Source organism: Canis aureus, chromosome 3 (assembly GCF_053574225.1).
Source record: "Canis aureus isolate CA01 chromosome 3, VMU_Caureus_v.1.0, whole genome shotgun sequence".
NCBI lineage: Eukaryota > Metazoa > Chordata > Mammalia > Carnivora > Canidae > Canis > Canis aureus.
Window position 1 is genome coordinate 48,722,090 of NC_135613.1, and position 25,054 is coordinate 48,747,143.

General features: G+C 38.2%; 1 protein-coding gene across 8 annotated transcripts in view; it reads right to left on the reverse strand.

The window, feature by feature from the left end:
• The window catches only part of ULK2 (unc-51 like autophagy activating kinase 2), an 82,693-nt gene that overhangs the window by 34,718 nt on the left and 22,921 nt on the right, over nucleotides 1-25,054 (reverse strand). For 7 of the 8 annotated variants that reach the window (XM_077892475.1, XM_077892472.1, XM_077892469.1 and 4 more), the window contains exons 8-14: nucleotides 24,660-24,761; nucleotides 23,447-23,505; nucleotides 21,934-22,016; nucleotides 18,355-18,402; nucleotides 17,660-17,748; nucleotides 12,104-12,275; nucleotides 1,976-2,036 (exon numbers count right to left, since the gene is read on the reverse strand). In XM_077892475.1, the coding sequence (XP_077748601.1) occupies nucleotides 1,976-2,036; nucleotides 12,104-12,275; nucleotides 17,660-17,748; nucleotides 18,355-18,402; nucleotides 21,934-22,016; nucleotides 23,447-23,505; nucleotides 24,660-24,761 (614 nt within the window). The remainder of the gene's footprint in view (nucleotides 1-1,975; nucleotides 2,037-12,103; nucleotides 12,276-17,659; nucleotides 17,749-18,354; nucleotides 18,403-21,933; nucleotides 22,017-23,446; nucleotides 23,506-24,659; nucleotides 24,762-25,054) is intronic. The other variant, XM_077892476.1, reaches the window with a different exon arrangement.

Sequence of the window (25,054 nt, forward strand, 5' to 3'; positions counted from 1 at the left end):
GCAAAGTTGCAGGATATGAAACCAACACACAGATATAAGTAGCATTTCCATATACTAACAATGAACAATGCAAAAAGGAAATTGAGAAAACAATGCCATGTACAATAATATCAAAAAGATAAAATACAAATAAGTCTAACCAAGGAGGTAAAAGATTTATATGTTGAAAAGTACAACTGCTGGAAAAAACTTAAAAAGATTTATATGTTGAAAGTAACAACATATAAAAAGATTTATATGTTGAAAAGTACAACTGCTAGAAAAAACTTAAAAAGATACCCCGTCTTTATCAACTAGAAGATTTAGTACTGTTAAGATGTCAATACCACCTAAAGTGATCTATACAGATCAGTGTCATCTCTACCAAAATCTCTATGGCATTTTTTGCAGATAGAAAAAAACCTATCCCCAGAAACTCATATGTAATCTGCAAGGACCCTGAATAGTCACAACAATTTTGGAAAAGAATAGTCAAAACAATTTTGGACAAGAAAAACAAAATAGTAGGTTTCATACTTCCTGACTTCAAATCTACAGTAATCAAAACAATGTGCTTAGCATAACGACAGACATAGAGACCAACAGAATGGAATAGACAGCTCAGAAACATACCCTTGCATATATGGACAAATGATCTTCGACAAGGATGTCAACACTGCTTGATGGGAAAAGACAGTCTCTTTAGCAAATGGTGCTGTGAAAACTAGACATCCACATGCAAAGAATGCAGCTGGACCCTTACCTTATACAATATACAAAAACGAACTCAACATGGATTAAAGAGCTAAATATAAGACCCAAAACCATATTAACTCCTAGAAGAAAACATAGGAAAAAAGTTTCATGACACTGGATTAGGCAATGATTTCCTGAACAGACAAGAGAGCAAAAAATAGACAAATAAGACTACATCAAATTCTAAAACTTCTACACTCAAAAGACACATCAACAGAGTGGAAAGACAATCTTTGAAATGGGAGAAAATATCTGTAAATCATGTATCTGATAAAGGGTTAATATCCAAAATATATAACAAACTATAACTCAACAACAAATGATATACAAATGGCCAATAAGTATATGAAAAGACACTCAAAACCACTAATCAGAGAATTGCAAATCAAAACCACAATGAGATATCACCTCACACCCATTAAGATGGTTATTATCAGAAACAAACAAACAAACCAGAAATAACAAGCGTTGCTAAAGATCTAGAGAAACTGGAACCCTCCCATACTGTTGGTAGGAATGTAAAATGGTACAACCACTATGGAAAACAGTATGGCAGCTCCTCAGAAAATTAAAAGTAGAAATACCACATGATTCAGCAACCCCAATATTGGGTATATACCCAAAAGAATTGAAATCAGAGTCTCAAATAAATATCTGCACATTCATATTTATAACAGAATTATGCACAAGAGCCAAGAAGTAGAAGAAATCCAACTGTCCATCAACAGATGAATGGATAAGCAAAACACAGTATATATATATTATATAGAATGGAATATGGTTCAGCCTTAAAAAGGAAATTCTGACAAATGCTACAACGTGGATGAACCTTGAACTATGCCAGTCACGAGAAGACATACATTGTATATTCTATTTATATGAGGTATAAGTCAAATTCATAGTGAAAGTAGAACAGTGGTTACCAGTGCCTAGAGGTGGGAGAAATGGGGTGTGCTAATAATTACATAATGAGTACTGAGTTTTCATTTTGCAAGATGAAAAAGTTCTGGAGATGGGTTGCACAAAATTGTGAATATACTTAATGCTACTGAACTGTAAACTTAAAAAGGGTGAAGACAACAGATTTCATGTGCTTTTTACTACAATTTAAACTTTTAAAAAAGAAATGACCAATTGTGAAACAGAATAAACTTTAGAATCAGAAACATGGTCAAAGTTCCATAACTTTACTCACAAAAAACAAAATATGAAAAATCTTTTAATATACTTATAAACATACCCTCCACACACCAAAAACTCATTTGAAGCACGTCTGCCAGCAGTCCCCATTGGCATATCATCTAAAGGAGAAAGAGAAAAATACCATCAGTTCTGCTCTTCCACCTGCTTAAAAAATGTAAATTGTTCCAACATTATTAGGAAAACTCTGAGGACAACACAGATTTACCACCTGCCTATGTTGCAATTTCCTCCATGAGTAAAAGCAGGTTAAAAACCATGAGTAAAGGGATCCCTGGGTGGCGCAGCGGTTTAGCGCCTGCCTTTGGCCCAGGGCACGATCCTGGAGACCCGGGATCGAATCCCACGTCGGGCTCCCGGTGCATGGAGCCTGCTTCTCCCTCTGCCTATGTCTCTGCCTCTCTCTCTCTCTCTCTCTGTGACTACCATAAATAAAAAAATAAAAAAAAAATTTAAAAAAATAAAAAAAACCATGAGTATAAACTCTGAAAACACTGCACTCAGCTGAATTCACAGGCTACAACCCTTTGGCGCCCACTCCTATAAACACACATCTGGTCTTTTCAAGGTAAAGGGTTCTATTTATTTCAATGTTATGTATTTCTTCACCATTTAACATGCACAGTAAAAATTGTGCTAACATTTTTATCATGTTCCTTTTGACAACATCACTCACCAACGTTTTGAGTGTTATGCCCCTAAGTCCAATTTGCCCATAAACTCTGGTTTTTATTGAACAATTTTTTTCAGAGAGTGGTATATTTTAGGAACACACATGTCACATTCTAGCACAAATGACTATAAACAAAGTCTAGTTCACCCCAATGTTGGAGCACCCCCATCCTGCATAACACTTTCCTGTCTTGTCTGGGTTGTTGAACAAGACGTAATGGAACCTGGGGCCTCTCAAACACAGTAGCACATGCCATAGGCCATCTTCATCTACTCCTGTATCATCTATATATAGGAACAGAGCTGAGCTCAGAATGCAGGGGCACCTCATTCTTGTTACTGATATTTCCACTATATCACATTGTCTGTGTGATTTTAAATGGCTGTAAAGGCATAATTAATGTGTTGATATAAATAGCAATGTTGACCAAATAATATAAACTAAAAAAAAATAAAAGTATAGGTTATACCGCTAAACTATACTTAAAAGGGGGGGACCCTCCAAACACAAATATCTCTCTAAATGGCCCTTAATAAGAATTGAGGAATGCATTTATTTTAACACATCTCAAGTCCCTACTCTCATGGAGCTTCCATTCTAGTAATGAAAGAAGGTAACAGCAGCAGACATGATGAGAAATATAAAGGAAAATAGGGGTGCCTCAGTTGCTTAGTCGGTTAAGCATTCAACTCTTGATTTCAGCTCAGGTCATGATCTTGGGGTTATGGGGTCGAGCCCTGCATCAGGCTCCATGCTCTCTCGCTCTCTAAAAACAAACAAAATATTTTAAAATGTATATAAAGGAAAATAAATCAGAGTAAGAGAATAAAGAGAAGTCAGGAAGGAAGGTATCGATTTTAAAGAGAGTATCTCCTGACATGGTAACAGAGGGAACAAGGTAGATGGGGCAGGGATTGGGGCTACATTTCACTAAGTGTACTTCATTTTGTAGCTTTGAGTTTGGAGCCATACATAAGTATGAAACAAAATCAAATCAAAAAGAAAAAAGTATCCCTAGGAATCAAAAGCAAAATGAAGCAAAATATTTATCATGTTTTGTCATACATAACTATGTATCAACTTGTCAATGTTATCAGCAGAAGGGTCACTTTCAAGTGACTTTAAAGCTCAGTAAATTGATTGGATATTCCTAATGGGGATTACCCTAAGGACAAAAAGACCCACAAAAAGATTTTTTTTTTAAGTAGGCTCCACCCCCAATGTGGAGCTTGAACTATTGACCCTGAGATCAAGAGTAACACACTCTATTGACTGAGTCAACCAGGCAGCCCCCATAAAAAGATTTTAAATGGTTTTAGTTAATTATATGGTTATTTTTATATGATACCATATTAGGGAAGGAGAGAAAAGAGAAGAGCCTAAATTCACAAGGAAGAAAAGAATAGACAAATTAACAGCCACAAAATTTAGAAGTTACAAAGTTGATTGAAGCATTATTTAACCTAGGAAACCCAAGAAGACAGAATCCCTAGCCAAGAGAAGTTTCCCCAATGTGGTATAAGGGAGTCTTCTCCAGAAGATGTGAGCAGCCCTCCAAAACAGAAGCCAAATATATAATAAATCACCAGTGTAGACTCACTGTCCTTAAGACCCACTACACAGGAGGCTTTCAAACATCGTTCTAATTTTCCATTCTTAATTATGAGTAGACAACAATTACCAAACATCCAAGGAAGGAATTTATAATCTGAAAACCAGACTCCAAAACAACCTGGGAGAGATAAAAAAAGAAATATTTTCCAGAGAAAAGTTTAAAAATATATGTATGTAATTAATGTCCTCAGAGATAAAATATTGCACTCTAAAATAATAATACCTCTAACAATTAAAAATATGAGGACATAAAATGAAACTCAATAAACTCAATAAAAGAAAACATCAAGGAAATTTCCCTAAACTTAGAGCAATAAAACAAAACAAATATAAACTCAGACAAAAGAGAAAAGAAAGTCAGAGGCATGTATTCAGGTTTGTCTTATTACTACTTTTAAATAGTATTAAAGATCTTACGTGGGGACTTCGGGGTCCCGGTTTCACATGTAAGCAGCTTGGAAGTCGCCATTCTACCCTAACAAGTAAGCTGAACAGATTGAAAAATCACCAATTTTTCTTGGATCTAAAAGACAGAGGTGGACAAAGGCAAGCTGATGCCCCAGGATAAGAGAGACAGACAGGCAAACACAGGGAGTTGTGGTTCATCTGCAAAGAGACTCACTAGCAGAAGGCTGGAGGAAACCACAGCCATGGCAGAAAAACATGAACTGTGGTTGGCAATTTGCTGGAGGATTACTACGGACAACTCTCAGAGTTAAAGATTCCAGCAGGATCTGCGCAGAGGTAGCTCATAATATGGTCAGATTGATCTTGGGGAATTCAGATGCTCACAGTTAACGGTGGAGAACAATCCCCTCTTGCTTCTGGTCTAACAAGGCTTGCCCTCAGGGGAAACTACTTAATCAGAGCTTTCTCTGCTGGAATTAAGCTCCCACCTAACTGAGCTCGGGGCAGGGAGACCCCAGAGCCATCCTGTCTCACCTAAGGCAGGAGAAAGAAACTGGGAAACACTGGTGAGTCCATAGACCAGAGACTGAGATGAGACCTCATCACAGGACTATAGAACACTACTTCCCTCCTCCTACACCCCACCACCACAGCACCAACAAGTCTACTTACAGCAGTTCCTTTACCCATGATAGTCATCATGTCTGACTATCAAGTAAAAGTCACAGGGCATACAAACAGGCAAAAAACCTAGTTTGAAGAGACAAGGCGAGCATCAGAACCAGACATGCAGGGATGTTAGAATTATCAGCCTGAAAATTTAAAACAACTATGATTAATATGCTAAGGGCCCTAGTGGAAAAGGTAGACAGCTTGTTAGAACAAATGAGCAAAGTAAGAAGAGAGATGGAAATCCTAGCAATGAACCACAAAGGAATGCTAGAGAATAAAAAACACTGTGAAGGAAATGAAGAATGCCTTTGATAGGCTCATTAGTAGACTGGACACAGCTGAGGAAAGAAGCTCTGAACTAGAAAACATAACCACAGAATCCTCAAAAACTGCAAAACAAAGAGACAAAAAACAAAGATTTATTTTTTAAAAGACAACAGAAGATCTAAGGTCTGTGGGACAACTACACAAGGTGTAACATGTGTAATGGGATTAGCAGAAAGAGAAGAGAAAAAAAAAGGAACAGAGGGGAGTATTGGAAACGACTGAGATTTTCCCTAAATGAAACCAGACACCAAGCCACAGATTCATGAAGCTCAGAGAACTCCAAGCAGGATAAGTGCTCAAAAACAATTATACCTAGGCAGATCATTTTCAAATTACAGAAAAATAATACAGGAATACTATGAACAACTCTATGACCACAAATTTGATAGCCTAGATGAATGGACCAATTCTATGAAAGACCTAATCTGCCAAAACTCACTCAGGAAGAAACAGGTATTTTGAGTATATGTCTATATCTATTAAAGAAATTGAATCAATAATTAATAACCTTCTAAAATAGAAAGCACCAGGCCCAGATTAGTTCTCTGGTGAATTCTACCAAACATTTAAGGAGGGATTATACCAAATCTCTATTTTCTATCTCTTTCAGAGGATAGAAGCAGAGAGAATATTTCTTAACTCATTCTCTGAGGCCATCATTACCCTCATACCAACACCAGAAAAAGACATACAAGTCTACAGACCAATATTTCTCATGAACACAGATGCAAAAATCTCCAACAAAATATTAGCAAACTGAATCCAGCAATGAATAAAAAGATTTATAAACCATGACCAGGGGATCCCTAGGTGGCTCAGAAGTTTAGCGCCTGCCTTCGGCCCAGGGCGTGATCCTGGAGTCCTGGGATCGGGGTCCGACATCGGGTTCCCTACATGAAGCCTGCTTCTCCTTCTGCCTGTGTCTCTGCCTCTTTCTCTCTCTCTGTGTCTCTCATGAATAAATAAATAAAATCTTTAATAAAAAAAAAAAAAAACAGGACCAAATGGGATTTATCTCACATATACAAGGTTGGCACAACATTCTAAAACAACGTAATCTATCACATTAATACACTAAAAAGGAAAATCACAGAAAAAGCATTTGACAAAATCCAAAAGCAATGGACAAAATCCATTTTTTATTTATGATAAAAGCTCACAGTAAACTAGGAATGGTTTGATAAAGAATATCTACAAAAAGCTACTGCTAACATCATACTAAATGGTGAGAAGCTTCAAGCTTTCCCACTAAAATTAGGTAAAAATATAAGGATGTCCTCTCTCATTTCTTTTTTTTTCTTCCACTAATTTTTTTTATTGACTGTGGTTATTACAATTTCATATAATCTGTGAAGGATGTTCTCTTTCACCACTCCTTTTCAACACTGCATGGAAGTCCTTATTAATGCATTCATGCATTAATTTAAGAAAAGGAAACGAAAAGGAAACGAAAGGAAACGAAAGCATGGGAAGGTAAACAAAAAATTATTGTTCACAGATGATGCAATTATGTAAAAAAATCTGAAAGAATTGACAAAAAACCTCCTGGAACTATTAAGTGATGAAAGCAAGATTTCAGGATACAAGGTTAATATTTAAAAAGTAAATTGCTTTTCTGTATCTTAATAATAAACAATTAAAATTTGAAATTAAAAACACCATTTATATGTAGCACCCCCAAAATGAAATATTTAGGTATAAATCTAGCAAAATTCATATATGATCTATATGAGGAAAACTACAAAACTCTGATGAATGAAATCAAAGAAGAACCAAATAAATGGAGAGACACTCTATGTCTGGATAGGAAGACTCAATATTGTCAACATTTCAGTTCTTCCCAACTTAATCTAAAGATTCACTACAATCCCAATGACAATTCCAGGAAGTTAATTTTATGAATAGCGACAAACTAATTCTAAAGCTTAAATGGAGAGGCAAAGGACCCATAAAAGCCAACAGAATATTGATGGAGAAGGACAAAAGACTGACACTATTCAACTTCAAGACTTAATATAAAACTACAGTAATCAAGACAGTGTTGTATTGGCAAAAGAACAAATAGATCAGTGGAACAGAACAGGGAGATCAGAAAGAGACCCCCAAAAATATAGTCAACTGATCTTTGACAGGAGTAAAGATAATATAATGGAGCAGAGGCAATCTTCCACAAATGATGCTGAAAGAAAAAGAAATGATGCTGGAACAACTAGACATCCACAGACCAAGAAAAAAAAAATCACTGAGATACAGACCTTTTGAAAAGATTAACTTAAAATGGGGCACAGATCTAAATGTAAAAGAAAAATACTGCAAGTACTGTAGAAGATAACATAGGAGAAAACCTGGAGGTTCTTGGGTATCATGATACCAACACCAAAAACACAATCCATAAAAGAAATAAATTCATTTAAATGATTTGATCATTAAATTTAATAATTAACTTATTAAAATTAAAAACAACTGCTCCGTGAAAGACAGTATCAAGAGAATGGAATATAAGCCATAGACGGAACAAAGATATTTGCAAAAGACACATCTGATAAAGGACTGTTATCTGAAATATACAAAGAACCCTTAAAACTCAACAATAAGATAACATACAACCCAATTAAAAACTGGGATGTCAAAGATCTTAACAGACACCTCACCAAAGAAGACATATGGATGGTGAATAATCACATGAAAAGATGTTGATCACATGTCATCAGAGAAATGCAAATTAAAACAACAATGAGATACCATTGCACATCTATTAGAACAGCCCACCCTGGAGCACTGACATCACCAAGTGCTGATGATATAGAGCAACAGGAACTCCCATCCATTGCTGGTGGGAATGCAAAACGGTACAGCCACTTTGTAAGAGTTTGGTGTCTTCTTATAAAACTAAACATGCTGTTACCATACCAGCCAGCAGTCATGCATGCTCCTTGGTGATTATCCAAAGGAGCTGCACACATACGTCCACACAGAGACCTGTATAAACATGTTTATAGTAGCTTTATTCTTAATTGTCAAAAATTGGAAAAAATAAAAATGTCCTTCAATAGGTAAATGGATAAACTGTGGTACAAACTATAGAGACAGCAAAAAGATCAGTGGTTTCCAAGGGGTAGGTGGGGAGCACAGAGAATTTTTAGGGCAGTGAAAATGCTCTGTACATTATAATGATAGCTATATGTCATTATACCGTTCTCCAAACCCACAGAACGTACAGTAAGAATGAATTCTAAGACTTTGGACAATGGATGATTGTGATGTGTCAATGTAGGTTTATCCTCAGTAACAAATGTACTATTCTGGTGAATGATGTTGAGAATGGGGGGCAGGGGTTGTGTGGGAAACCTGTACCTTCCTCTCAATTTTGTTATAAACCTAAAACTGCTCCAAAAAAAAAATCTTGAGGGATCCCTGGGTGGCTCAGCGGTTTGGCACCTACCTTCAGCCCAGGGTGTGGTCCTGGAGTCCTGGGATCGAGTCCCACATAGGGTTCCCTGCATGGAGCCTGCTCCTCCCTCTGCCTGTGTCTCTGCTTCTGTGTGTGTGTGTGTGTGTGTGTCTCTCATGAATAGATAAATAAAATCTTAAAAAAAAAAAAAAAATTGGGGGTGCCTGGGTGGCTCAGTCAGTTGAGAGTTCAACTCCTGATTTCAGCTCAGATTATGATCACGGTGTCATGAGATCGAGCCCCATGTTAGGCTCAGAGCTCAGCAGGAAGTCTGCTTGGGATTCTCTCTCCCTCTCCTTCTGCCCCTCCCCTCACTTGCTCTTACTCTCTCTAAATAAATAAAATCTTTAAAAAAAATAAATATATAAATGAAACCTTTAAAATAAAAAACCAAAAAAAATATATATAAATGAAACCTTTAAAACCTTTAAAAAAAACATGCATGATGTATTCTACAATAACAAATTTTGAATAACTAAAAAGAAGGGCCACCTACAACAAATGCTGTAAAAATATCAAAAAGATGAAGACTGAGAAATGACTTGAGATTTGGCAGCACAAAGACCTCAACAGAAGCAGTTTTGAAAAAAAAAATTTCAAATACAGTATTTTCACAAGGACAAAAAACCAAGGTAACTAGAATAAGACAAAAGATGTGAATGTCCTTTATACAGGAAAATACAAATATCTATCAAAACACTTTAAGGAAATCTAAATAAATGGAGAAACACATACTCTTCTTTCTTTTTAAGATTTTATTTAAATTCAAGTTAGTTAACATATAGTGTATTATTAGTTTCAGAGGTAGAGTTCAGTGATCCATCAGTTGCATATAACACCCGGGGCTCATGACACTACATGCCCTCCTTAATGCCCGTCACCCAGTTACCCTATCCCCTACCTCTCTCCCCTCCAGGGACCCTCAGGTTTGTTCTCTATAGTCAAGAGTCTCCTATGGTTTACCTCCCTCTCCATTTTTATCTTACTTTATTTTTCCTTCCTTTCCCCATTCATCTGTTTTGTAAGAAACACATATTCTTGATTTGACAATTTTATATTGTAAAGATCATTAACTACACTATACAGGTCTTATAAAATCAACACAATTCCCATCAAAATCCCCAAATGGTTTTTGTAGGATTTGTCAAGCTGAAATTAAACTACATGGGAGTAAAAGGGGGCAAGAGTAGCCAGGGTAATTTCAAAGAATACTAGAATGCTCTCTACCATCACCAATTCCCACCATCTCACACATACACACACACACACACACACACACACACACTCATGCACTTAAAAATGATTATAATGTAGACACATAGACCAATGGAAAAGAAAACCTTAAAACAAACCAATTCTTTATGTAAACCTGATATGACAAGTCTACCTATCAGTAGAGAAAGGACAGAATATTCAATAATAAGATTTCTACCTTATTCCATTTACAAAAGTGAGTTCCAGATAAAATTAAATACAATAAAAAAATCTTTAGAAGATACCATGATTGCATTGGGGCAGCATGGCAGAGACTGTTAGCTGCCTACAACTTGTCTGTACCAGTATTTTATAGATTTGAAGTTGACAATTTCTAGAGTATCCATGTGGAAGAAACTCTGACATAAGGACATCTGTTACAATACATTTTGAATAGTGAAAAGATAGATATTTTCTAGGTAACCCTCAGCAGAGAAATGGATAAACTTGTGGGTTTAGTTGCACTATAAAATTTAGATGTTAAAACAAACTACATACACATTTAAATATGTATCTAGATACATAGCAAAAACATGAAAAAAAAAAAAAACAACCAAGCTATAGAAACGTTCCTTATACCATTTACTTAGAACTGTAAAAACACAAGAATACTGTATGTTATTTATAGATAAAGACATATGTGGAAGCATAAAAAAAAAAAATCTACAGAAAGAATTTACCTCTGCCAAGAGTAGAATGAGGAAAAGGGCTTTAGCAGTACCTAGAACATTTTATATCTTTAAGAAAAGACATCTATAACAATGGCAAAACATTGACATAAATAAAATTAGCATGGTGGTGATCTGAGTATCTGCTGTATTACTTCCTGTTCATAATATTGCATAATTTTTAAAGTTCTAATTCCTTTTAAAAAATAGAATGAAACCACCCTATACTGGATTTTTAAAGGTAACTCCCAGTGGTCAGAGCACTGATCGTGAACTGCCACCTACTCCTGCAGCTCCGTCTGTGCCTCTCTGTCCCTAGCCAATACATCCCAAAGTGCACTTGCTCTAGGGATGATGGCCTTCACAACACTAGCACCGTGCCTAACAGTAGCAGCTATAAAATCGGTATTTGACAAACAACTACATAGACCCCTTGATATGAACTTCTCCAACCATCTGTACTTGCACATGGTCAACTTGATACCATTCAACTATCAAAGTAACCAAATTTCTAGTTTTTCTGATCCTGTTCCTTCACCACCAAACCACAGTTCCTTCTTTCTCAAGGGTTCTAACTTGTTTTCTGCAGATTTTCTGGTGCTCTTCACTATTCCTTAGAGCCCTGCCCATATTTAGTCAACTTGGATTCTGCTTCCTTTATAAAAGTTCTTCCTATATATTTATGAAAACTCATTCATGACCTCACACCAGTATCTTCTGAAGGGTATCCAGACTGCTTTTAACTCCCTTGACTCTAAGGTTGTTTTTGCAAAAGAGATCTTCCTTTAATTCCTTTCCTTAAATTTAATTTCTCCCATTCTGCTGACTTTTCTATTTCTTTCTGTTTGCATACAAACAGAATTTGAGATAAGTTTCCTGCAAACCTTTCATCTACCTTCAGAATCCAAAGTGACTGTTTTGTGGAAGATGACTGAGCAGATCTTAGAAAAGCAGGTATATCATTCTGGGGATTCAAACAACTAAGTAAAGTGCCCAGTTGAAAAGGTGCCCTCCCCAAGAGAGCATGATATAAAGGTTAAAAATAAATGCTAGTCTAGTAAATTAAGAAATATAATGTGTACAAGTAGAAAAGATTCTCACATGAGTGGTCTGACGAGATGTTGTGTGGAACCAAAACAAAGTCATCCGTGTCACAAGAAGAGTTCTTGCTACTAGTACTGGCAGAATCTTTGGACACTTGTAGGTAGTTGGGAGGACCCAATGGTGGGGAGGATAAGTTTTCTTCCTGAATATGCTGCATATCTGGAAGGGACTAAAATTAACAACATAAAATTAAAACTGGCCTAATAATAAAATGCATGTCAGAATAGCCATTAGACTAAGGAATACTGTCTTCATAAGAGTGGGCATAAAGTTCAATTCCATCTTAAAATTAAAAAAAAAAAATCTCTTCAGAAAATCTTTCCCTTAGAGAAGCACAGTTTCAAGTGTCTTTGTATAAAGACTTCTCAAATGGTTTTCAAAAGTGATACTTAAAAATACAGCATACCACACATCATGTACATGTCTGCCTCTCCTGAAATTTCTGAGGTGTGTTTTTATCATCTCATCACTCCCAGTGTCGGCTCCTGGCCTAGCAGGGCAGGTACTCAGTAACTATTCATTTGATGACTAAAACACAATGTCCAGGGACTTTGGACTAATGACAGCCTGTACATGTTTTAGAAGTTTTAAACCTCCAAAGAAGAACATATTGTAAACAGGAAAGCAAGACACCATGATATGTAAAAAAGTGAATAAACCAATATGGATAACTGCATTCAAACCTAGAGAATCATGTACGCTCGCAGAAAGAAAGATCTGGAGAACCTTATAGGCTGCAGGTATGTTCCTTTTGTTCCTCTTTGTTAGGGGGAGGAGTGGGTTTGTAGGACATAGGACAGGAAGGAAAGAAAAGCATATAAAATGTATAAACAAATAATTAGATGTAAGCAGCTATATGTTCTTTGGCATTTTCCTAGTTCAAGGACTCAAGTGACACCTCTAATTAAATGTCTTGATTACATAATGGTTTTCTCAAACAATAAACTTCCTAACTTATTGTGTTAAGTCCCCTATGATCCTGTTTAACCTCTGTTTCTATTTAAGGAAAAATACTACACAATGCCCTTTAAACTTAAACCCATGTCTTAAACACCCAATTCACTGCTAGTGCTCCTCCAAATGTCACAGTGCAATGAAATCTGTGTCAGATCTCTTATTGTGTGTGACACACACACGATATACAATCTCATCACATTTTCAGGAGACCTTTTGTGTCAAGGTAATAAAGGGAAGGGGCAATGAAATACTACCATGACTGATCATCTACCATGGACTAGACACTATTGAGAGCTTTCCACGTCTTACCTAACCCCAGTCCTGTTCTGAAACCCATTTCATATATGTATAAATAAACAAAGCTCCGAAGTTTAGGGAATTCGCCCAAGATCATGCAACTAAATAGCAGTCGAGATGTGATTCCTAGCATCTAACTCCACAATTTCTTTCCACTGGTTTGGGTGGGCACTTTCTCAAGCTCTTCACTGCATTTGTAAAGTTGGTGCCCCCACAGCATCTGAGTGGAAGGGATCTTCTCCCCCTGGTCTCTCCACTGTGCCCTAAGCCTATTCCCCTCTATGTCCTCAGAGACCCGGACCAGCTCCCCTCTGCCCCTGATGCTCTCATCCTCTCCCTCTCCGCTGGCTTTCTCCCCCTCCGTGCATATACACCTTCCAGATTCTCACACCTCAAATCCCTGCAGTCCTCTCAATTGCCATCTGCTCTCACTTCTCTACTTTTTAACAATGTCTCTTGAAATGATGAGTCCTCACAGACACAAGCTCCTCACCTCCTATGTATTGCTCCACCCACCATAATCCATTTTCTGCCTTCATCTGTCCAACGAAATGGTCTTTATTGGGCTTACCGTTAATTAACTCCCACTGCCAAGTCACGTGGACACATGCTCTATTTCTTAAGTTACCTGCACTGCCGACTGTTCTTGACACTCTACCCCTTCACTCAGTGCCCCTGCTTCTCCTCCCACTTCTTAGTCTCTTTTATGGGCACCTGCTTCTCACTTTTCCCTTAAAGGAGAGGAAGTGGAGTTCCCCAAGGTGCCACTCTGGGCCCTCTGCTACTCACATTTTTATACTCACCCCAGTGACCACTCCAACCCTCCTGCCTTCAAGTACCACCTCACCTCTGCAGCCTAGATCTCTCCAGTGAGCAAGGGACTAACTCACCACCTTTCTACTGCAAAGCACTTCTCCCCACACTCTCTTACTGAGCGACTTCATCATTATCCATCCATTCGGTCTCCAGTTCAAGCAATTCCAAACCCTACAAACTCTACCATTCTCTTACCTGGCCTCCATCTTCCCCTTAGCTCAGACCCTCATTCTCAGAAAAACAAAAAAAAATAATGTGTGAGAGTCTGCAGTGTTCTCTTTCTTCTAATAGACCACTCTACTCTCTGCTAGTCTACCAGTAGTACTAGCCTACTTCCACCCTGTTTTTAGAAGAATCTAGTGGGTTACAATACACCTTCACCCAAAACCACTCAGATGGTTCACTACAGCCAAATCCTGTCACGATATAGCAGCTCCCTGCCTGACTTTACCTCCCCCTCCCCACACCACCAATGCTCTCTATACCCACCAGCCTGGACTGCTCGGAGAAGCCTCGTCCACAGAACTTCCAGCAATGATGGAGAAGTTCTACATCTAAGCTGTCCAGTGTGGTATAGATCTACTAGCTATAGATGGCTATTCAACACTTGAAATGTGGCTAACATGAACAGGAAAAAAATTTTTAATTTCACTTAATTCTAGGAAATTTAAGTGGGCATGGGGGTTACAGAGTCCTTTCAGTGGGTCATGTTTCCATGACTTCATGAATAGGGATTCCTCTGCCTACAATACCATTCTTTTACTAATTCACTTTGCTTAGTCTTTCTTCAAAACGCAGCTCAATGCCCTCCCCTGAGCAGCCTTTCTGAGCTCTTGACCTGATTTCATGCTCTCATTCACATTCCCACAGGCAATAAAGAGGCATACACATATGCTTCTAACAATGATTTATTTCTATCTCTTCTCCACACAGCTAAATTAAAAGCTCCTTAATGTAAGCTCATTTATTACTATCATTACTATCAACTAGAACCTTACGCTAAGTAGGTATTTAATAATAAATGTTATGAAACCAATAAATATTCAAGAAATATTATCTAAATAGCATTTAAACTATAGCTGGTATCATAATTGAAAGACAGATTTGGATTTTTTTCCTTTCAAAGATTTCTCTGGGATAAAGCAGCAGCTGGATATTTGTGTGAGAATATAAGAAAGAGAATGTTACATGTGCATGCCTGTGTGTATCAACCTTCCATATGAGAATCTACTCCAGCTGTAGGAAGGAAGGGGACATATGTACAAAATCACCTTACTTTTGTTAGATTAAAATAAAAGCAAGGCCTACTAAACCATCTCAGTACCTGGAAATTATACAGAAACATTCTTGATTTCCTTTTATTCCCCAGCTTTCCTTTTTCCTTTTTTATTTTTACTTCAAGCATTAGGGTGTTGTTTTTTTTTTTTTTAGCTTTTTTTTAAAAGTAGGCTCCACGCCCAGTGTGGAGCCCAATATAGAGCTTGAACTCACGACCCTGAGATCAAGACCTGAGTTGAGATCAAGAGTTGGATGCCTAACGGACTAAGCCACCCAGGCACCCAAGCATTAGCTCTTAATAAAGGCCTTCTAAAAATAGTTTTCCCACCAAAGTTTTTAGCATCTAAATACACCTCTTCTCTGCCTCCAGCATGTCCTCACTCCTGTTAGCACTCCCATCTCTTCCCCAGCAGCCCAAACCTAGCTCAGTATGCTCTTTCTTCCAATGCTACCCCACCCAACAAAAAAAACCAACTTGCCCACTTCAATCAAAGCAATTTCCAATTCAATGTCCCTCCTACTGGACCCTCTCTTTCTCAGTCATTCTACAAACAGGCTCCTTTATTCTGGCTTTCCCACAACTCTCCCACAATTAGATTCTGCCCTATGGCTCCTTTCTCAAGCATAAACTCTGCTTTTCATCTCATGTATCATGCTATATCAAATATAGACTTCATAATAATAGTTACAGTTCATCGCATACTCACTATGGCTGCTCTTTTCAACCAAAGGTTCATGAAGCCTGTGTTACCAACGAGGGAGCCATAGCTCAGCTCTGGAACTGACTTGACCAAAGTTAAAAGCGAGCAAGCAGCAGGGCCAGTGCCGAAGCCAGCTGTGCCTGGCTCCAAATAAAGCCAACTGTCTTTCCATGTCATTACACTCCTCTACATGTCCCCCTAGCCACTCCAAATCCAGTGTTTTCTTATATTCTAGACTGAAACAGGAAATACACAACATTTTTTTTTCCTCTTAGGGAGAAGAATTCATGAGGATCTAATGTTAAGTCTTACTAGCCCGTCTGCTTTTCCTACTTGGTTTAAGCCTGTAGGGTTGTGCAAAAAAGGTGTTTTGCCAGTTTTAGGACTCGTCTGCTTGTGAAAGGCTGGTTCAGCATCTACTTCAGCTATGGGCTGCTAGGTTTCCCTTGAAAATAATAATAATAGCAGTTGCCACTTACTAAGTATTGTAAGTACCAGACATGGTAGTAAAGTGCTTTTGCTCATTTATCCTTAAGAAACCCCATGAAACAGGTCAATCACACTCACTTTGCATATGAAAAACAAGCTCAGAGATTAAGTCATTTGTCCTGGTCAATGTGGCAAGAGAGGGATGTAGAAGCTCCCAAGCCGCATGCTCTTAAATCTCTGAGGTGAAACCCGCTAATTATACAAACACTTCCTTTTATGACTGCCCCACCCTCCACCAGCAGAATTCAAGAAATCCACGTCTACCAGGCTAATCTGGAAAATATTCACAATAGTGGACACAAGAGCCCTTGGACCTTCAGCTTATGGGTAAGACTCAAGGTCACAACCCACACTGCAACAGAGATTTGGGAGAAGGGTCAGAAGAAGGCAAAGTAAAACCCTGGGAGAGTGGAACAGGAAGAAGTAGTGACTGGAAGTGACCAGAAATTGTCAGGGTCTAGAAGAAGCACTGAGGTTGGATGGAAGAGAGCCATGGAGAAAATGGCCTGGAAACTCCAAGGGAGGGAAGAGGCTGGTGTGGAGCAACTCCTAAAGGACTGATAACCACCATTATGGGAACTGAGGTCAGAGGAATGGGCTCAGAGGTCACTCCCCACCACTGGTAATTCTATGTACTGAACAGATATCCAAACTGATGTCATAACAGTTGGAGAAAATAAACAATTTATTACCTATCTACTTGTAATGGGTATGTTTTACAATTATCATCCTTTACAACCCCCTAGGGCATGAAAAGGTGAGAGCACCATACTCACTGTTCAGAGGAAAACGGACCAGAGAAGTGACATTTCTTGCTGAAGCTTATACAGCTAAGTGAGGGCAGAGGTCCAAATCTAGGTCCATCTGACCCAACAATGATGCTCTCTCCCAAACCTCAGCAGCACTAGTAAACACTGTCCATAAAAAGGATATCCACAATGTTTTTGCAGGCTCCATTATGAACAGAGGTAATAGCCCTAACTCTGAAATTATTTTTAATAAAAGCAAAACTTACTGGTGGAGATGCAAAGCGACAAGATGGAGAGCTACCACAGGAGCTTCCAGAGACAGAGCCAGCGTACACGGGCACTGGGACTGGGCAAGCTGGGGGATGAAACACACGAAGAGAGATACCACCCTGTAGTGCAATTATACGGACTGTCTCACAGAAAACCTGGCAGAACTACGACATCTTTGTGCCAACCAAAAATTCATTCACCTACTTATTACAGCTCCCAAGGATAAAACTAAAACTGCTGTAATTACTAAAACTGTTTCAATTTGGATTTGGAAAAAAAAAAAAAAAAAAAACTGTAATTAAATAAGTATGGTTACGGGTATTGACGAAAAACTCAATGAAATCTTAAGAGGCACAATCGAAAATTAGGGATCCCTGGGTGGCGCAGCGGTTTAGCGCCTGCCTTTGGCCCAGGGCGCGATCCTGGAGACCCGGGATCAAATCCCACGTTGGGCTCCCGGTGCATGGAGCCTGCTTCTCCCTCTGCCTGTGTCTCTGCCTCTCTCTCTCTCTCTCTCTCTCTCTCTGTGTGTGTGTGTGTGACTATCATAAATAAATAAGAATTAAAAAAAAAAAGACCTACTTTGCATTTTTAAAAAATCGAAAATTAATTTTGTAACACAAAATATTAATTTTTCTTAAGTCTACATTCACTCTGCAAGTAAAAACACACAAAAAAATTAGGTACTCACATTTCTTCACTGGAACTTGCTCAAGAAAAGGATGGCTAAAAAATGCTTCTGTAATGAAAAAAAGAGAATGCAACTCTTAGACTGATGCTGGCTAGCAGACAGGTTAATCTTGTTGATATCTTTGAGATCATAAATAATTGTTAACTTCTTTATGTAGCCTCCATCTCCTTCCACTGCAAAAGCCTATTATTTTTATAAATCTATAAAAATGATCAGATTATAAGTCATTATTAACGAAAAATTGGATATAATAATTGTAAATTTTGCAGCAAGTGCATTCCAACACAGCAGGCCCCGAGCAACCAAAGCAGCTATGTGCTCTGACATATGCTGCCCTCACATAGACAATCCCATGGAGGGCTGTAAGCAGGCCCTTGCTAAGCACATACATCAAGCAAGGCTGTTGTTAATTTTTCTAAGAAGCAATCTAGGCAACGGATTTATACAATATATCCGATCCTTCTATCCCAGAGAGATATTCCAACAGCTGGTTTCACATTTTTTTTTAAAAAAAGCTGTTTAGCCTGATTTAATATTTTGGCTATCCACCAAGGAGAAAACCTACACAATAAGCCTGCTAATTAGATAAAGATAAATAAGCAGGTGAGTACATGGCTGTTCCTTATTTTACTTTCTTTACTTTCCTATGTGTATAAAGTATTTCATTATTTCTTTACAAACCCACAAAGATAATCTCATCTGTCATGAAGTCCCAGACCTATATGCTAGTAAATCTCACAGAGCAGGCAAGAAGGCAGCACCACACCAGTGTGGGGGGTTTAAATGAGCTAATACAAGACCAAGGAAAGCTTAACTCAGGTCCATCTAACGAACGTATCTTCCTCTGAAGGGTCCTGTGAGTCTCACTGAAATAAATCACCAAAAGTCACTCAGAGTATATTATCATTTATATAACCTGCTAAGGAATAGAAGTGTGGAGGGTTTTTTGTTTTTATTTTTGTTTTTTTAACTGTGGAGGGTTTTGAAGAAAAACATGAGTTTTCTATCCAAGATCATTTTTAGAACAAAAATTAATATACATATACATAAATTCTAGTTTGACATATGAGATTTTTTATGCTGATTTTTATGGACATATAGGGATAAAATAGAAAAGATATTTTTAAAAAACCTGAACGCAAATGCTCTGAAACCACATTCCAAATCAATTGCTATGGTATGGAAAGTATACATTAATATAATCTATCATTTTAAAGCTATTATTGATGACTAAGTTGTTTCAGTATTGACTGATACCTCTCATGGTTATAGAGTAACTCTCTAAATTTAATCTCTCACTCTGAAAGAAAAAAATATTTACCAAGTGCATGTGCTGAAATTTAGTTCCAACTTTACAGAATTTTAAGAAAGTACATATCCAGACTATTTCACCTTGTCCCCTATATGGAAACCTCTAGAGCTGTTGTCAACTGAGGGCATTTGCTAGAACAAAGAACTGCATGCTTTACATACCAGCTTATTTAGTACTCACAAACTTAATGCACGGCATTATCTTTCCTTTTATGGACAAGGAAAAAGCACATAAAGGCCATGTATCTTCTCTAATGTCAAAGAGCTAGCAAGTTGAAGGACTAGGATTCAAACTCTGGTCTATTTTATCTAGAAGCCTATGTGGATTTCCGTAATACACATGAACGGACCAAAACTCTGAACTAAGTTTTTGCAAATCTCTATTACTATTACAACTAATTACTATCAGAAAAATCACTTTTTTTTCTAAAAATGCAAGATCAAGGTTAATAAGCATTTTCATTGAACATTGCTTACAGCTTTTCTGGTCTGACATTTAAATTTAAGTCATGGTGCTTTAACGTATGGTTGGTAAGAATAAGATTGATAAGAACAATCTTTTACATGACATTGATAAGAACAAGTTAACAAACTGTCCTCCAAAGAGGAGCTGAGACCCAAACAATTTCAGGGAAAAACATTTCAAAGCCTTCAAGAACTGGATAATCCCTACAGTATTAAGCATTCCAAATTCTCTCATTACACAAGAAGTGGAAAAATATTATTTGAAAAATAGACTGTTAGGTTAAAATACTTAGAAATGTTTAGCTCTAAATGATTAAATTATAAAAGGAGAAAGGGGGCAGCCCGGGTGGCTCAGCGGTTTAGCGTCTGCCTTCGGCTCGAGGCGTGATCCTAGGCTCCTGGGATAGAGTCACGCATTGGGCTTCCTGCATGGAGCCTGCTTCTCCCTCTGCCTGTGTCTCTGCCTCTCTCTCTGTGTCTCTCATGAATAAATAAATAAAATCTTTAAAAAAAAAAAAAAAAAGGAGAAAGGCTCAAAATCAATGATACGGCTTCTGCCTTTAGAATCTAAAAATCTAAAATCACAGCCTCTGTGGAACAGCCAGAGCCTGTTCTCCTGCAGCCCTACAGCGCTGGTGAGAACCAAGCTTCAGAAGGGTTGCCACACACAGAGCTGCGCCTCCTTGTCTCTCAAAGCCCCATCTTTGAGGCTGGATTGTTTCTCCTCCTTTCCTTCCTTCCAGTTCTTCTCCCAAATATATCCCCAGCCTAGATTTCTCCTCTGAACCCCAAGTGCCCTTTTGACATCTGCACCCCTATGCTGAATGCATGTGTTCCGTCTACCAGGTCCAACCTGAGCTCCTGACTCTCCCAGAACCTGCTCTGCTACACAGCCTTTCCCGTGTCCGTAGCCAACAATTTCATTGCTTCACGTGCTCATGCCAGATACCCTGGAGGCATCTTTGAGTTCTCACTCTCATATCCAATTCATCTGTACCTCCCGCTGCCTCTACTTCCAAACAGACCCAGGATTCAGTGGACTCCTGGCCACTTCTGCAGCTATGATTCCAGCCTAAGCCCCTTCATCTGTCCCCTGACTGCCCCCGCCCCAGCCTCTGTCCTCCCCCTACCTCACCACCTCTCTCCACAGTCTGTTCGCAATGAGCAACCAGAATGATCCTTTTTTAAAAACATCGGTCAGATCCTATTATTCCTCTGCTCAATTTCTCCCCATCACACTTTGAGCAAAAGCCCACGTCTTCAACTGGCCTTCTAACTGTTTCTCCAGTGTACATGGCACACTCCCAGCTCTGGGCATCTGTACTGGCTGTTCACTCCGCCAGGAAAGCTCTTCCCCCAGACATGCACACCGCCCACTCTCTCACTATCCTGCTGTCCATCAATCAAGTCTTTATTCAAAGGCCACTTCCTCAGAAAAGGCTTCATGGAACTTAAACTTTCAATCTCTCCCCCATTCACATTTCCCGTCCCTCTTCTTCCCTAGGGCACTTATCACCTTCTATGTGGTGCATAATTATAGTTTATCATTTGTTTGTCTCTCCTCCCACAAGAATATGTGTTACATGAAGACAGGGATTTTCTTTATCATTTATTACTCTATTCCCTATACCTAGAACACAGCAAGCACTCAGTATTTACAAAATAAGGGAAAGAAAAAAGATAAAGAAAGAAATTGACTTTAATTCTCTTCTGAAAACTCTATAGTATCTTTTCAAATACAATCTTTTTGGGATACACAAAAATCAAATTAGAAAGCGTACAAAATTTGAAAATATTACTTACCAAAGTCCATTCTGTCTTTCTGGTTTCTCTGAAGCAAACCCAAAAGGAGATTAGCCAAATAAGGTGATGTTTCTCTGGGAATACTGGGAGAAAGAAAAAAAAAAAAAAAAAGACTCTAAGTGGTGAGTTTAGACATATTAACTACATGACTTTTGCCTTCATTATGGTAAATGAAAACGTAAATATAATATGCAACTTCACAAATACATTTTATACCAAGAAGATCATGGTAAAGCCTCATTCCTTATAGGAGAAAAACAAAAACAAAACCCAAAACCTAAGCAATTGCCTTTGACAAAGAATATCCATTCGGGAAGATTCCTGCATTGCACTTATTATCTGTTTGAATATCTGCAGGAATAAAGTACTTCACAAGCACAGTCTTGAGTTTTAACATATCTTCAGCTTGATTCTAATATCTGCTAGAGTTCTCTATTAGAGAAAGAGCCACCTCTAATTCTGCCTACAAAAGGGCACAGCTTAAACAAATACAAATGAGAAATAATACAGCTTCCTAAAATCCATTAAGGATAAACCAAGAGAAAAATAAGTAATAGGAATATGCAATTCACAGAATAAAAACTACAAAAGAACATTAAACAAATGGAAGACTGCCAACTTTACTAGTAAAGAGAATAGTGCAAATTAAATTAATAGCTAATTGGTCCTCTTCTGTTTGTGAGACACCCAGTCTGATAACATCCCATGTTGGTAAAAACGTGGGGAAACAAGCACTCTCTTCTACTGCTGCATGGCCAATTTGGAGGGCATACCTTTTGGTCTAACAATTTCATTTCTAGGAGTCCATCCTAAAGAAATACACAGAAGTGAACGTACACACACACACACACACACACACACACACTTTTCACTAAACACTGTTTGGAGAAATAAAATAATGAAAACAAGAATCTGACTAAACAAAATATGATACATCTAATCACAGAACTCTATGAGCCATTTAAAAGGATAAAGTAGTTCTCCATATCCTGTTGCCCAACGATGTCTAAGATACACTGTAGAGTAAAAAACGTTGCAGAACAACTTCCAAAGTTGATGTAATTTGTATTGAAATATGTGTGCATAAATACATAAATATAAACACGTGTGTATAAATATCGACATAAGCATTCAAACTCCCATGGAAGAGATATGGAAAGATAACAAAACAAGCTTGTATTACGCTAGAGAGCAAGGAAGGCCCAGGGAGGAACTGACCTCCTCACTCACACACATCTGTTTCTGTTTGCATCTCCCTCCCCTCAAAGAGCACATAAAACTTCTGTAGTTTTTCCTTTTAAATATACTTTACATTTTAAACAAGAAAAAGAAAATGGTACAGCACTATCCAGGAACCGATGATACACCAGTAATTCTCTGATTTGTTGCTATAATGAACATTCTCACGTTACCATCAGCTGAAAAAAGATTCAAGAACGGAAACCAGTAAAACCCAGAGCTCAACGAATGTTGTGTTCACAGACAGTAAAACCCAGCAAAACGGAACACGTACCTAGGCATTAAGCTTCTGTTTTTTTCATAAAACATCCTTAGGTCTTGAGGACTATTGGCCTGTTTAAAAAAAAAAAAAGTTTTATTTCCTAAACAGGGGCAAACAGTTCAAATCATGTGATCCATGCTCATCTTATTGCTAGACAGCAGACATTCTGAACCTGAAAGCCGTGGATGGTGCAAGGAGCCACAGATGGACACTAGAACTCAAAAACCTCTAGACCTGAGTGCAAAATCTGCGTATCTAGACTTTGTGTATCTTTGCTGAGGTCAGCCTCTCAGAGAAGCCTGAAACTTAGGAAGAGTTAAGAACCACTACTCTGGAGGTTACCCAGCCCACCCAACCCATACATTCTTATTGTGTAAAATTAGGGTATATTTTACCTTAGGACCCCCAATGATGCAAGCCAAGAATGGAGCTGTGGCTATCTTCCAATCCCTCCCTGGCAACTGGCAACAAGCAGCACCCTCCCAGTAAGGGCTGCTGGATTACCAAAGCCACTCCTCCACTGCCCCTCCCCAACAAACTAGACTGAGAAACTGAGTGTCTAGACTGGCTAGGGCACTGATTTTATATTATTTTCTTGGACAGATATGTTTACTTTGCTCCAGTTTTCAGGTTCAAAAAACCTCTTGGTAACTGGGCAATATGAACTCAGGAGGAATCATCCTGATTAGTTCTAGAGGGACTCTTTCTGACAGGATGTGAGGACGGTGGAGAAGAGGGAAGAGTCACTCAGAATAATTTCCATAAGAACTGAACTATCACCTCCTTCTTACCCAGCAGTGGCAGGAATAGAAAGCTGGAGATGGTTTCCAGCTTTTCTTCCCAGCCCAGGCCTAGCTCTCACATGGAGTCCAGGGCCCCCAAACCAAGCTAAGAAGCTAAGCGAGAGGTGATTATCACTGTCATACCATTTCCCACCAGGTTGTCAGTCCTGACCCTGGCTAGTTTTCACTAGCCCAGAAAACACAGAACAGGCTTTATACCCAGGCCAACTACAAAGGGAAGGCAAGTGAAAAAATAAAAATAAAAAAGCAAAAGCAAAAGATGTTCTGGCTCGCTATAGCAGCTTCTGCCTGTGACAAAATCAAAACAAGTCACAAGGGAACCAAAAACGCTTTTTTCAATGTATCCCCTGTTTCATAAATCAAAGGCAACTGTGAAACGAGAAGATCCCAAAACTGAGCACATAAGTAAAAAGTCAGGCTACCTGAAAAGGTGGTTTTCCAACTAGGCATTGATATACCACTGTTCCTATGCTCCACAGGTCTGCCTTAGCATCATAATGTTGAGACATAATAACCTCAGGAGCCTGGGGATAAAAACATTGCAGACATATGCATGATGTTATTTACATAATCAATACCATAAGATTATCTGGTAAAGGTCACACATGCTCCTAACAAAACTACTAAAACAAGATCACACTGTGACATTTCCTTAATCAGATGATTCTGCAGTGAACTTAAACCACATTTGTACCCTGGGATTTACTGGTAAATCTCAAAAACAACATTGCCTGAAAAGAAGCAATTTATAGAAACAAATATTTCTATATATTATATGGACAGTAATACAGTAAGAGTACTAAGGCTATAACAAAGA